We start from the raw sequence: 15,233 nt of genomic DNA, 5'->3' as shown, positions 1-15,233 counted from the left end.
CCCTCAAAGTGTCCTTGTGCGTTTTCCCCTTTTTTCCCTCCCCCGGCCCAAGCAAGAAAGAAAATGGCGGCCACAATTTTTCTGTCAGGTTGCGGCCAGCCAATCAATGCCTTGCTTTTCCCCAGGATCCGCATCCCTAGATACCTATAATTATTTTTCCTTTAATAAATCTTAAAATACTGAACTCATTTACACCAAATTAAAAAACAACCCTTTCTGGACCAAGATCTAGCTTTTTACCAAATTTGGTGCAATTTCGTCTAGCGGTTCAGGCTGTAGTCATGTCTAAAATACCTATGGGAAATTGCATGGGGGATATGTGTTTTAGGAACCCCTTTTTTTCTGCCCCCACTTGACGAATCACCCCAAAACTTTCAGACAGCAGCTGAATTGACTGGTACACTCATTTTGAACCTTTTGTGATGATTTGTCAAACGACCCCAAAGTTATTAACAAAACAAATAAACACTTTTCCTATGGAAACTAGGTCCTAACTATAACTACATATATATATATATATATTTATCTCAAACAAAACTCCATTTACGTTAAAGAAGAGGCAGCACTTCCAGCTTGATGCTTATTCTTTTTTATTTTGATATGCTGAGTGAAACCAACGTGTTTCGGTCCACCTCGGGATCTTTGTCACAGCTACCATCACAACAATCATACTTCCTCTTAAACAGGAAAACCTTCAACAAAACCAACAAAGGACCAAACAAGTCCTTACTATTGTCGCTTATGTGGTGGCCATTTTATGCCGATGTTTCACAAAGAAACTACATACAAAGACAGAGAGAATCGTCATCTTGCTAAACACATTAATAATTCCACCCATGTTATTTCATTTTTCTACCATTAGTTTTTATAAATCAAATGTTAAATAGAGACTTAATTGATACTAAATATAACACCCAATCTTGCCCCAGTGGGCAATATATCCATATATATATATTTATATGTATATATATATATATATACAGTTATGTGCATTGAGACAATTTTTACTTACCTGTGAAGTTAATGACTCTGGGATGTAAAAGTAGAACCTACTTGTGATGTAATGACTCCAGATGTAAAATCACTGACGGACGTTCACCTGTCTGTGGAAGGGACATAATAAGAGTGTGGGAGAAATAGTACAAAAATGCCATCTCACTAAGAAGAGAGGCATATAAGAATTTCAGTAATTCTGGAAGCATTAATAAATCATTCCATAATATAGGAGATATGCTTTAGAATCTCCCCCCACATTTGAGCAACTATGACTACAGTTTGACTCAGGAGAAAGCCTTGATGTGTAGTGGCTTCATTAAAAATTCTTAAATTTCTTTGAAAAACTGTTTCAGAGTGGGAGAGCTACAGAAAAGACCATTTAGCAGAAGGAGATTGAATTTAGTTTTTTTTGGGATTAATCATTGTCCATGCTGGATAACCCCCAAGTGTGTAGGTCCTGCCTTAGCTTTAAAAAGGATAGGACTGAAAACAAAAGTAGAACTCTACTGGGCAGCTCCATGATAAATCGTTTGATGGATGGGAGTGGCACTGGAAGATACCCACTGAACTCAGGAAAGAGCATCCTATCAGTGGGAACTGAATGAAAGAATGGACAGCAGCCAATCAATAATTATAGAATTGCGAAATGTTTTAGACGAAACAAGTAGAACCGAGATAAATACTACGGTGTCTCGCGTAGATGACAGGACTGTTTTTGAATATGTGCCTTATTTTCGATTGGCACTTTTGGTTCAGTTTCTGGCTTGGAAGGCACCACCACACCCGCTCAGAAACGTTTCCAGGGAAAATAAGTTCAGCGACCCAATCAGGATAAATGTCACTTCCTGAAAACTAATCAGCCGGGTGCCAGGACTTCTCGCTCATTGTTCACCACTTCCAGTCTCCAGTGGAGGGAGTGATTACCTGACACAGTGCAAGGAGCCCCGACGGACTGAACTGCGACAGGGGAGTCTTCTTTGATGCCACCGTGTCCCAGGAAACTTCCTCTCCGACATTCTCCTAATGAGGGATCGCCTAGCCTTCATTTTTAGGCAGCACCGAACATCTTCCCTGAAGCTGGAGTTCCTGGATTATATTTTCATTTTTAAAAATCCATTTAATTTGATTGAATAATGTTGTTGCTGTGGACGGTGGCTCTGCTTATCACACATTTGCGGCTGTATTACTGTAAGTAGTCACTCTGTTGCCTCGTCTGTTGTTTCACTTTGAAGCGTGGCCTTTTCCCTGTTACCCATGTCAGTTAATGTGAAAAGTTGCTATTTTATTACTTTTACGAACATGCATATCTTTTTATTCATTTTCAGTTTATGTCCAACACAGATGTATTTTTCACGCCCATATTTAGAGCACTCTCACTCAGCACACGCATGACGTGAATATTACATATAATGCACAGTGGCATTAATAGCGTTGTGCCTGCTCCACCTATGTTCACTGGCCAGCCTTCAGGACTCTCTTTTGAAATAGAGTGCAGACATTTGAGTGCATAGAAGAAAGAATCGGGGTGCTGGGCTGTTAACCCCAGCCTCACAGCGCTTGATGGCAGTGTTTGCCGGTTTATCTTTTGTAATTTAAAACAATGATTTGAGCACTCCAGCTAAGAGAAAAGTCTCTGCGTGCCTGAGTCATAGTGTGTGTACATAGGGATCTCTGGGCCAGATTTACTAAGAATCCATTTACAAGAAGTTGCAAAGTGCATACTAATGTTTTGCAAACGGGCTCTAATTTTGTGAAACAACCTGTGTACTAATAGTTTCCGTCGTAAAATCACTTGCATGGTGTCACTGAATCACCATAATTATCAATTAGCAATGGATAGCAGACCCGTGATTGTATTTTCAAATGGAGCCATTTTTATTCAAAAGCAGGCCGACTGCCTCCTCCCCACATGCCTGCCAACAGGATCTACAAGAGGAAAGGGGTTCCCTGAACCCTCTTCCCCCTTGTGAATCAGTTGCTTCCTCCTTTGAAGGGGGCAGTAACTGTTCAATGGTTCAATACAAATATTGATACATTACATACAGGGTCACAATTGGGCCCCAGTGACGCTCCTTTCAATCTGCGATCCAGTATGGGTTGCAAAACCCTTTTTAAGAGTCGTTAGAAGCTTTTCTGACTTGTAAAATGGGTTTTGTATATTAGAGAAGGCATTTTGCGGTTGCAAACCCAGTAATTTTGTGAATCGCAAGGTTATGTATCACACACTGCCTTGGTATATATCGCCCTTTACTCATTTATCCTACTCACAGAATTAGATTTACACACCAGGGAACAGTGGCAGCAGAATGTAAGGTTTCTGTCAGCAGCTTTACACAGGAGTATAGCAAAGGCTGTGCCTGCCATGCAAGCAGTTCCTAACATTCAAGGGCTCCGGCTTGGCACAAGTACTTTTTATTTATATACATGAGGTGACCAGAATAATCTAAATTTAGAGTAATGGAAATGTTATGGTACCCATGTCAATTTTTTCTGGGATACCTCATTGGTTTGTAGTATATCACTGTGTTGTTGCAGAAGGTATTCCCTGAAGTTTTCTAATGTATGGGTTGGGCAGAGTCCTTCTCAGCTGGGCCTCACCTCAGTTGCTCCCAGGCTTTGCTGATAATTTGGTACTTCCCTTTAAAAGGTAAACCATACCTTTGTGCCTTATCAATCACTTGGTGTGCCTGTTTTATTTCTTTGTCCCTAACGTCCTCCTTCTCACATTTTGCTGTTCAAATCTAGGACCAGATTAGGTAAATCCTTTTGTGCTATTAAAAATATATTTTTATGGTGCAAGGTGCCGGCATTGCGCACTACACAATTTACTGCTGACAAAGTCACACACTTCCGGCAGGTAAAAACGCCAGCACATTCAATTACAGATGACAAAAAGTTGTTGACGTGATCTGGCCAATCCCACAGGCCAGTTCGAATACAGCAGAAGGAAAACTGTTGAGGTGATGGTGCCTTAGAGTGAACAAAAGGAAACCCCTTAGAAAGCTGCCCTGTGGTCAAGTGCTCCATAAAACAAGTGGTGGATACCGGTAAAGATTGGGCTGTTGCTGTCTGGGGTAAAAAGAAGTATTTTGTTCCTTGCCAGGTTCTCCTTGGTTCTCTTCTCCCAGCATCTGATCTCTAACTGTTGTGCCAGATGTATGCTCTACAAGACTGACACCTTTTTATTTACTTTTGTTTCTAGCTGGAGCTGCTGTAGTGGACGACCATGGTAAGCGCACTACTTTAAACATTTTTATTATTTCCCAGGTTATTTCTGCCAGTTCTTATTAACCTGCCCTATGTGACCCTTTTATAGATCCTGCAGTATGACTAAAAGTATTTAGTGTCAAGATTTCTTGTCAAGATCTGCTGAGATTGGAAGTGAAGGGATGCTGAGGGACCTGTAATGCTCTGTGGTGCTTAACCCCAGTGGTGCAAGTGACAGCCACTGGCCGACGCCCACACTACCTCCCTGGTGTGGGTCACGACCAGTGGCCATCACCAGGGAGGGGGTTAGAAAATCCCCTTGGAGACACTGAAGCTCTTCCGTGTTTTCCCCCCGCCCCCACCCGCCCCTTTGTTATGTTGGCGCGCTGACGTCACATTGTTGTTTTCCCCATTGGAGCAGGAAGCGGCCTTAAGGCCGCTTCTCGCTCCGATGTGGAAAACGGCCCCAAACGGCCTTCCCGACATTCGGGAAAGCCTCGTATGAAAGGGGAGACTCTCCCCTTTCATACGAGACCTTCCTGAACGTGGAAGCACCACTAAACACCAGGGATTTCACTTGGGGGGGTGGGCCACCTCAGAAAACGGGCTGCCCCCCCAGGGCCATATTTTATTACTTGAAGGTTGGTGCCCTCTGTGGGGGGGGGGGGGGGGGGGGGGGGCCCCCAGCGGCTAATTTAAAAATAAATAAATTACAAAATTGACAGGGGGTCGCCCGTGGGCAGGGCGACCCCCGCCCCTGTGGGGGCAATATTTTTTTTTAGTAGTTGTAGTGTTTTCGTGGGGGCCATTTTGGCCCCCAAGGAAACCCTACAACTACCACACAAAAAAAAACATATATATATATATATATATATATATATCAATCCATGTAGATATATATATCTATCTACAGGGATATATATAGAGAGCAGGTGAATGCGGCGGCAAGCACAAAGAGGGTGCTCTCTTGGGAGCTCCCCAATTTAGTTCAGCCCCAAATTCCACCGCACAAATTGTATTGTGGAGACATCAAAATTATCTATCACAAAACAAACTGGTGTAAGGCAGGCACCTGTGTTTTTGGTCCTGGGTTCGGCGGCCATATAGGGAAACATACTAAAGCCAAACATTTCTGGAAACTAGACATCCGGGGGAGTTCACAGAGGTGTGACTTGTGTGGATTTCCCAAAGTTGTCTTACCCAGAATACCCTGCAAAGCTGAAATATTGAATACAAACTCTATTTTTCTTGCATTTCTATCACACAAACTACATGAATATGCTGCGTTACACAAAATTCCTACCACCCAGTGATTCCTCACCTGTCCTGATAAAAACACTACCCCACTTGAGTGCCTATACCTAGTGCCTGCATCAGGAATGGATCACCCTAGGGTCAACAATTGCCTCATGTAAGGACCAACATTGACCGTTGTGTGATCTATTCCTGTCGCAGGCACTAGGCCTACCCACACAAGTGAGGTACCATTTTTATCAGGAGACTTGGGGGAATGCTGGGTGGAAGGAAATTTGTGGCTCCTCTCAGATTCCAGAACTTTCTATCACCGAAATGAGAGGAAAAGCGTTTTTTTCCAAATATTGAGGTTAGCAAAGGATTCTGGGTAACATAACCTAATCAGAGCCCCACAAGTCGCCCCATCTTCGATTCCCCTAGGTGTCTAGTTTTCAAAAATGTGCAGGTTTGGTAGGTTTCCCTTGGTGCCGGCTGAGCTAGAGGCCAAAATCTACAGCTAGGCACTTTGCAAACAACAGCTCTGTTTTGTTTGTGAAAATGTGATGTGTCCACGTTGTGTTTTGGGGCATTTCCTGTTGCGGGCGCTAGGCCTACCCCCACAACTGAGGTACCATTTTTATCAGGAGACTTGGGGGAACGCTGGGTGGAAGGAAATTTGTGGCTCCTCTAAGATTCCAGAACTTTCTGTCACTGAAATGTGAGGAAAAAGTGTTTTATTGGCCACATTTTGAGGTTTGCAAAGGATTCTGGGTAACAGAACCTGGTGGGAGTCCCACAAGTCATTCCATCCTAGATTCCCCTAGGTGTCTAGTTTTAAAAAATGCACAGGTTTGGTAGGTTTCCCTAGGTGCCGGCTGAGCTAGAGTCCAAAATCTACAGCTAGGCACTTTGCAAAAAACACGTAAGATTTCAATGTAAAAACGTGATGTGTCCATGTTGCCTTTCCTGTCGTGAGCATTAGGCCTACCCATGCAAGTGAGGTACCATTTATATCGAGAGACTTAGGGGAACACAGAATAGCACAACATGTGTTATTGCCCCTTGTCTTTCTCTACATTTTTGCCTTCCAAATGTAAGACAGTGTGTAAAAAAGACGTCCATTTGAGAAATGGCCTGTAATTCACATGCTAGTATGAGCACCCCGGAATTCAGAGATGTGCAAATAACCACTGCTTATCAGTACCTTATCTTATGCCCATTTTGGATGTACAAAGGTTTTTTCGATACCTATTTTTCACTCTTAATATTTCAGCAAATGAATTGCTGTATACCCGGTATATAATGAAAACCCATTGCAAGGTGCAGCTCATTTATTGGCTCTGGGTACCTAGGGATCTTCATGAACCTAGAAACCCTATATATCCTTGCAACCAGAAGAGTCCAGCACACGTAACGGTATAATGCTTTAAAGAATTTGACATTGCAGGAAAAAGTTACAGAGTAAAACGTGGAGAAAATTGCTGTTTTTTCAGCTCAATTTCAATATTTTTTTATTTCAGCTGTTATTGTCTGTAGGAAAACCTTGTAGGATCTACACAGACTACTACTTTTCAGAAATGCTTAGCTTTCCGGGATCCAGTATTGGTTTCATACCCATTCCTGTCACTAACTGGAAGGAGGCTGCAAGCATCAAAAATAGTAAAAATGAAGTATGTCCCAGTAAAATGCGTTGTGTTGAAAAATGTGGTTTTCTGATTCAAGTCTGCCTGTTCCTGAAAGCTGTGAAGATAGTGATTTTAAGCACTGCAAACCCTTTGTTGGTGCCATTTACAGGGAAAAAAACACAAGCCTTCAGCAGCTAAGAGGTTAAGATTGGCTGGTGGCTGCGTGTAACTGGTCGAAGAGAGGAGTCTTTCTGTAGTGGCAGCTTGAGGTATTCTAGCTGGAAAAAGAGCAGGGAAGAGAGAGAGTGCAAGAGATGGGCAGGAACAAAACACCATATTGATGCCTATGAGATGGGGCTCTTGAGGACAGCTGGGCACTCTTGCTGCAACTGCTTTACTGTAGAACGACCAACCCTGGTTCATTCTGCCGGAAGTGTGGCGTCCTCTGGCATCAGTGTGGATCCGAGTTTAGAAGAAGGGCTCTTCATTCATAAGTCTCTGAGTGGCTTTAGTCTCCACCATCTGCTGGGTCTAAGCTTCGTTTCCTTCAGTGGGTGCCATGGTCTTATGAACACATCGATAAAGTCCCCCCAGCAGTTCTGGCTACTGCCCCTGCATCAACAATCCTTCCCACTTTCACTATTGGTCGTGTTCCAACAACACTTCCTTCGTTCTGTAACGCATTTCCTGTGTTTTCCTTACCACAATACACTGTTACCCCAGTTTTGTGTTTTTAAATAGTAATCAGTCCTGTATATGCAGGTGCTCAGAGTGTACTTTGCTATCTATACCCTCTGTTAATAGAGTTGAGGTGCCATGACTCCCTCCCAGAACAATGAGAATAGTTAACATGTTATTTGCAAGGTAATCTGTAGTGGTTTCTCAGGTTAGTCATTCTGTACTGTAGTTGTAATGTTTAATTAGACCTTCAAACTGTAGGGATAAGTTGACGAATATACCTTTGTGAGGACACATGCTCCGACTATCATGTTTTATGGTGCTACATACATTTTCAGCCACATTGCATGAATACAGAGGTCAAATTGTTTTTTCTATTGTGCAGCGAGGAGTATCAGACATTTACTTATAAATACTGTATGATAGCATCTACAATGATATTAATGAACACATAAAACTGCACAATCCTGCACCTACACTGATTTATTATTCTCTCTGTCTTTGAGTTATGGATGAAAACATTAGACTGAGAGTTGGGTTGGCCACATACAACACCCGTTGCCAGAACTCTTCAAAGAGTAGCTGGTGATCTGCTACTGGGCCTTGTTCTCCATGGGACATCCATAAGTCTGTCTGCAGCCCATTGCTTTCGTTGACAGACTTCATGGGTTCATGTAACCAGAGCACTGGCCGGAGCAAAGAAGGGATGCAGCCTCTCAAGGTATCCTTTCACTTTGGTCCAGAAAATCTTGGGCATGGAAGAGAGGACTTCAGAATTAATTTTAAACTCCTGTAGGAGCCTGGGAAGTGTGTTGTAGGCAGGCCTTATATGGTCAAAGCTTTTCAGGTTGATGTACTGACCGGCATTCAGATTTTGCACTTGTTACAATCAATAAATATGTTGTGAGGGAGAGCAATGTACATTGCTTTGAAGGAAAAGAGTGATCCTGGTTAGGTGTAGTGAACTTTCAGAAAAAGGAAAGTTTAAAGGTGCTGTCAAAGATTATGCTGAGGTGATTTACTTTCTGCATTAAGCCAGCGCTGTCATCTGGTGTATCACCATATGGCTTTCTGTTATTCAAACACGGATGTAGTTATCATTCACCCAGTACCTTATCCAGGTACAAAGTGGTTCTGGACAGGCATCCCAATTTAGCCATATGGACATGAACCAGGTTGTCATCAGGATATATCTGGAAGCACAGCTGTTACTGTCTAGTTACAAGTTATGTGCTCAAATATACATGTCACATTACATGGATAAATGGGAAGTACCTGGAGTACATCTGGATGGTTAGACTGTTCCAGTTTTTACTTGTTGTCTGTGGTTATCCTCTTAAGGTTTGCTCTTTAAATTCCCTTCAGTGCCTCAGTGTATTCATAAGAATACCAACGCCCACAGTTCCTTAACCGGCAGACAGGGTAGAATTTCAATGCTCCATGTGGCTGTTGCCCTCATAGTCCTCACGTGTGAGTCTTGTCCCCTTCATGTGTCTGACGTCTGTAGGGTGGTTCTGGAGAAGAGTGTGAGTCCCATGCACTATCAAGGGTGTCTAGTCATTTCTCTTTCTGGGATTGTACTGGGCATTGGGGACATGAAACACCCAGCTCCTTGTAGTCTGCAAGTTTGTCTTTCTAGGACAGCACTAATGCTTTTACGCTACAGGAGGGTAGGGGCTACTCCTGGTCAGGACACGTTAGCAGATCCTTAGTGTCAGGATGAACAGTAAAAAGCCCTTCCTAATACATAATGGCGTACTTGGTTGACGCAACATAATGACACTTTCGATCATGTATTTTAAACCTGCAACCTCGTCCTAACCCGTGTATTTGAGGGCAGAGAGTGATGGCTGTCTGTGTCTGGTTTTATATCCTTTTGGGTGGTTACATTTTACTGAGCAGGTTTTGTTGGATTAAATGTTGTGTACCTGCATTGTACCATCCTTTGAGTGCTATCAAGTGTCATTATTACTGTTTGGATTTTGACTCTTCAAAAGAAAGTATGGTCAAGCTTTCATAGCCTAATTCAGATGCAAGGAGGTTTCCACGTTCATATTTATTTATTTTTACATTTATTTATTTATTTATGTAGTGACAATCATAACATTTAGATCATACATGTCTCACACAGCTTTTGGTTTGGTATATAATTCAAGAAAGGTTGTATTTTTTACATACATGTTTAACGTAACAGATTGATGTGCTAGCCAGGTTCTACCCTGCTTAACATCTGAGATCAGATGATATAAGGTGACTTAAGAGATTGGTCAAGATGAAATACACCATTATCTGGGTATGACTAACAAGGATGCTATGTAGTGCGAGAATACTACTGGCTAGGTTTAAGTGCAGTTGGATCTAGATTCTAGAAGGTATACTTTACACAAATGTACAGCAGAGTTTGTGGTTATTCAGTTTGTATCACTTGTGGTAATAGGTGTTCTTTCAGTGCCCTTTTATAATCAATGAGAGCATTTGAGACCCAAGTGACTAATGTAAAGGAGTGATCATAAGCACATAAAAAGCACAAAAGATGTGGCTTTGGTGTGTTCGAAGGTTGTGTTTAGCAGATCTAAGGTTATGTAATGGTGAGTAGTATGAAATACTGTTCGCAAGAAAGCTGGGGGTAAGATTGCAAATAGATTTGTATGCTGGAAAGGGGGTTGGGAGCACACTGTCACATATCCCAGCACAGTTTGCCCCTTTGCATCCTGGTAAAGGCAGTTCACAGCTAGCGCTTACTTGAAAATTATCTGTAATTTTTCACCAAAGTTGGTGCAGACATTGCTGTATATCTCTAAAAATGTGTTTCTGGGTTTAGCCCTTCATCAGTAGAGTAAAGAATAGAGAAAATTCATCTGGGGTTGCTGGAAATGCTGCCAAAATCCTCTCAGGTCAAGTACCACTCACAGGCACACAAGTGCACCTCCAAAGCGTGTCAGCTCACTGGCTCAAGGGAGTCTTTTAAACAGGAAGTGGGGTTGGGAGCACACTGCCTCACATCCCAGCACAGCTCGAACATTTACATCTGGATTTACATGCTAGTTTTGATGATTTATTTCATGCTCCCTTTTTTGCCTTTATCAATTCTACTTTGTGGTGCTAGGTGCAGGTGGGGCTATGCCTGGGGAGATTGCCTAATATCCAGGCTGCAAAAGTAAAAAGCTTATCTAGGGGAACATAGGAGAAGTTAGAAGAGCCAAGCACTAGACTATTACAGTAATCCAATCTGCTGAAATGCTACATGTTTTGCAGTATTGATGGAGACCAGGAAATAGGTTTTGCAAATGTTATGTAGTTAGAAAGATGCTGCTCTTGCTATTTTGGAGGTGAAGGCCCACATCTACATTGAAGAGCTGAAGAGGACATTTAGGTTCTTAGCGGATGAGGTGAATTCGAGAAAGTATCTCAAATAGGGCTGCATATGCCCCCTATTGACCAAAATGCTGGATCAGAAACTTTTTAGTTTGTGAACATCTGACCTTGATCACTACACTGACCACAATCGACAGATAACTGAAAATAACAATTCTTAAGTGCAACATATTTGTTTTTTTACTGTTTTGAATTCATTTTTTACTTCAGAAATATTTTAAGGTTTTATGAAAGTGTTGCTCCGTCAACTAAATACCAGCTATGGCTGAGCATTCATTTTTTTGAAGAATGTAATAGCACTGATATAGTCAGTCTTCTCTGAATGACTACCTTCTCTTTTGAGGTAGGCCCAACCCTGCGACCCAAGCCGTCTTTGGAGTCTAACTTTCCTTCTATGTCCCAGCATGCTGACCAGTATAGGACACATCTAGTCTCACCTCTGATACTGCTAGTTGATTCCTACACATTCACCGATCAGTGCAAAAATCTGGCATTGGTAGCTAGAAATGCAGATTATAGTCTAGACCGTGGGATAAACATTATTGTAGCCCTGTAATGTTTAGCTTCCGCCCTTAACGCAGTATAACCATAGATTTTATTGTGAAGTTGACGAGTTTGTACTTGAGGGGATGGCACTCAAAGAACAATATACGTTTAGGGCCTCATCCAAGTGGCCTAAGAAATTCCAATAAGTAACTTCTGTTACCGCTCGTATTGTTACTATGAGTTTGCAATAACAATTCCATGTCCTAGATACATTTTGGCAGGTCAACCCTGCCAATATTTATTGGGGGTAAAATGCTCAGGAAATAATGGGACACGTAGGTTATCATGTAGTAAGTTCCAACATCTGCGTGTCACATGTTATTGCTAATTATCGGGGAAAAACTGACAATCGGGTGGCATTTCTTGCACGCAATAAATTCTGACCACCCACTGAGTTGGATTTTATCTGGTACAATAAATATCGCACCAGTTTCCGGGGCGACTGGTAACGAGGTACTGAAAAGTTTGAATAAGAAACAAATGTGCATTGTTGGAATATGCACTGAATGATGAGGCCGTGCAGAGATGGAAGCCTTTCTTTCACCCACTTAGCAGAGCCAGCTGGGCTCCGTCCATGCACCAAATATGGAGCCATGCCTTCTCACTGAGGTTCACGAAAATGGAGATGTGGGTAAAGAAGCCAAGCTTGAAAAGTCACATAAAGAGATGGAGTTTTGGAGGTCAAATCCTAATACAGAATTGATGGAGAAGAAGGAAAAAAGGATTAATGTTCTGCGAATAGAGAGACTAAAAGATCGAGGCCCTGTCCGCTGCCTAAATGCCAATACTTCCCTGAACAGTGGCAGGTTCTATCAGTCCTCTCTCTCTCACCCTCGTTCCCCTAAGGAGATAGTGAAACTGTGTTCAGTGAGCAAGGATGTGTTGGTATGATTGACTTCTATTTGACTGTTGTGTGGGATTCACAGTCTTAGTGCAGAAGAGGAAGTGTCAGGTTTACTCAGCCTTCTGCCTTTCTATGATATTACAATGTTAACATAACTAGCCAAGAGAGAAGACCATAACAATTTGTAAACTCATAAGGGTTGTGTTAATAAGGAAACCTTTTCTCTGACCCCTATTCAACGCCATTTAAGTACCAAGGACACCTTGAAGAATCAGCATAAGACATGGGAGACTGGTATGCTTGCTACAAAAAATGTGAATGGTGAATGGTAGGAGAAAGATAAAAAGTCTTGATTATTGAGGATTTGTTCAACATTCTTTTTGTAGAGCATGTTATAGACCCTTGCCAAGTAGAGTTGTGGGGGACCTTGCTGACACCCACATTACAGAGCTAAAGCAGTTGTCTTTGAGCAGCAAAATGGAATGTAGCCGCAAAATTAGTTAGAAGGATTAGGGTTGTCGCCAGACACACATACTGGGTGGCTGTCCAAAGCAGCATTGCAAAAACTATTCCAAACTTTAGGCCTTCTAGCAGAGACAGAGGCCCAGAGGGACTGGGTACATTTCTGAAAGCCAGAAGCTCAGCATAAGAACATGCCTTTTAGACACCAAGGCCCTCATTCTGACCCTGGCGGTCTTTGACCGCCAGGGCGGAGGACCGCGGGAGCACCGCCGACAAGCCGGCGGTGCTTCAATGGGGATTCCGACCGCGGCGGTAAAGCCGCGGTCGGACCGGCACCACTGGCGGGGTCCCGCCAGTGTACCGCGGCCCCATTGAATCCTCCGCGGCGGCGCAGCTTGCTGCACCGCCGCGGGGATTCTGACCCCCCCTACCGCCATCCAGATCCCGGCGGTCGGACCGCCGAGATCCGGATGGCGGTAGGGGGGGTCGCGGGGCCCCTGGGGGCCCCTGCAGTGCCCATGCCACTGGCATGGGCATTGCAGGGGCCCCCGTAAGAGGGCCCCTACATGTATTTCACTGTCTGCTGCGCAGACAGTGAAATACGCGACGGGTGCAACTGCACCCGTCGCACAGCTTCCACTCCGCCGGCTCGATTCCGAGCCGGCTTCATCGTGGAAGCCTCTTTCCCGCTGGGCTGGCTGGCGGTCTGAACGAGACCGCCCGCCAGCCCAGCGGGAAAGTCAGAATTACCGCCGCGGTCTTTCGACCGCGGAACGGTAACCTGACGGCGGGACTTTGGCGGGCGGCCTCCGCCGCCCGCCAAGGTCAGAATGAGGGCCCAAGTTTTACAAGCCACTAAAAGAAAGCCTATCCTAAAACCTACAATTGAACCTCTAAATGTCAAGACTGCTATACCCCTATTTCATGTGGAGGTGTAATTCCACCTGACCCTTACGAAATTATAACTGATAAATGTGAATGATCAACAGTTGGATCCTAGAGTTCCCTCCCAGGTACTGCTGAAAACCCATCTCTCTCTACAGAGTCTGGAGATGTCCAACGACTGACCGATCTCCAAGACAGTGGATCCAGTCAGATGATGATGAACACTTGAGTTGGGTGCTTGATAAGGGCCAGCCAGGAGTGCCAGGCCTGACTATGGGGGTCATTATGAGCCTGGCGGTAGGTGATAACGTGGCGGTAGTACCGCCAACAAGCTGACGGCACATACCGCCACATTATGACATAGGCGGGTTGGCTGCAGCCAACCCGCCAATTTACCGTTCCTACCGCCATGGCGGTAGCAGCCACCGGGCCAGAGATAACAATCTCCAGCCCGGCGGCCGCTATTGTACTGCCGGCAGCATTTTGACCCTGCCTACCGCCATGGTTTTCGTGGCGTTCGCAATGGCAGGAAAACCACGGCGGTAGGCCCTAACAGTGACAGGGAATTCCTTCCTTGTCACTGGTCGGAGGCTCACCCACCCCCCCAATAAACGCACACTCGCAGACACGCACCACACATACACACACTCACTCACACTGGCATACACGCATTCTTCACGTATGCATCCATTCATTCTCGCACACATGTGTACACACATTCACACTGACATGCAGACACGCATTCACATTTCCATTTGTACACGCATTCTCACACATGCATACACCCACGCACATAACACTACACACACAGTCGCATTCATGCACACACTCACACATACATGCACACAACCCCACACACACACACACAACACCCCTCCACCCCCCTTCCTTGTCGGAAGCCCAACTAACCTGCATCCAGGGGGTTTTCTGTGAGGGAAGAGGACATGGCGCTGCTACTGCCAGCAGCGCCCTCCAGCAGAACACCACCAGGCTTTATCATGTGTCATGATAGGGCTGGCAGCGGTCTACTGGCATGGCGCTGCTGGTGGTAGCAGTGCCACTTTACCACCACCCGCCAGTATGCTTACAGCTGGATTTCTGCCCTTCTTGTGGTGGAAATCCGGGTGTGGTCATAATTTGGTGAGCGGATGGTAGCCGCGGCGATGGACTTTGGGCGGCCGTCGCCGCAGTGGTAGGCGGCTTTTACCGCCAATGTTGGAATGAGGGCCTTTGTTTTGTTTATAGGGAGTTTTCAGACATCTCAATGTATTGGTTAACTTACTTCATTGTGGCAAATTGACATGAGTTATGCTGTGCGTATGGGAAGACCTTCATGCAGATCGTATCCTAACAAATGATCTTCTTGAGTATGGCATAGTGGA

The 15,233-nt window shown here is 44.2% G+C and overlaps 1 protein-coding gene across 2 annotated transcripts in view; it reads left to right on the top strand.

The window, feature by feature from the left end:
• Positions 1–1,895: 1,895 nt before the first annotated feature.
• The window catches only part of PECAM1 (platelet and endothelial cell adhesion molecule 1), a 302,864-nt gene continuing 289,526 nt past the window's right edge, over positions 1,896–15,233 (top strand). For both annotated transcript variants that reach the window (XM_069199932.1, XM_069199933.1), the window contains exons 1-2: positions 1,896–2,184; positions 4,199–4,225. In XM_069199932.1, coding sequence (XP_069056033.1) covers positions 2,130–2,184; positions 4,199–4,225 — 82 coding nt within the window. In that variant the 5' untranslated portion in view covers positions 1,896–2,129. The remainder of the gene's footprint in view (positions 2,185–4,198; positions 4,226–15,233) is intronic.

The sequence above is a fragment of the Pleurodeles waltl genome, chromosome 7 (genome assembly GCF_031143425.1).
Source record: "Pleurodeles waltl isolate 20211129_DDA chromosome 7, aPleWal1.hap1.20221129, whole genome shotgun sequence".
NCBI classification, from domain to species: Eukaryota; Metazoa; Chordata; class Amphibia; order Caudata; family Salamandridae; genus Pleurodeles; species Pleurodeles waltl.
The sequence above is the reverse complement of the archived record's forward strand: the minus strand, read 5'-3'. Positions and strand labels throughout refer to the sequence as shown.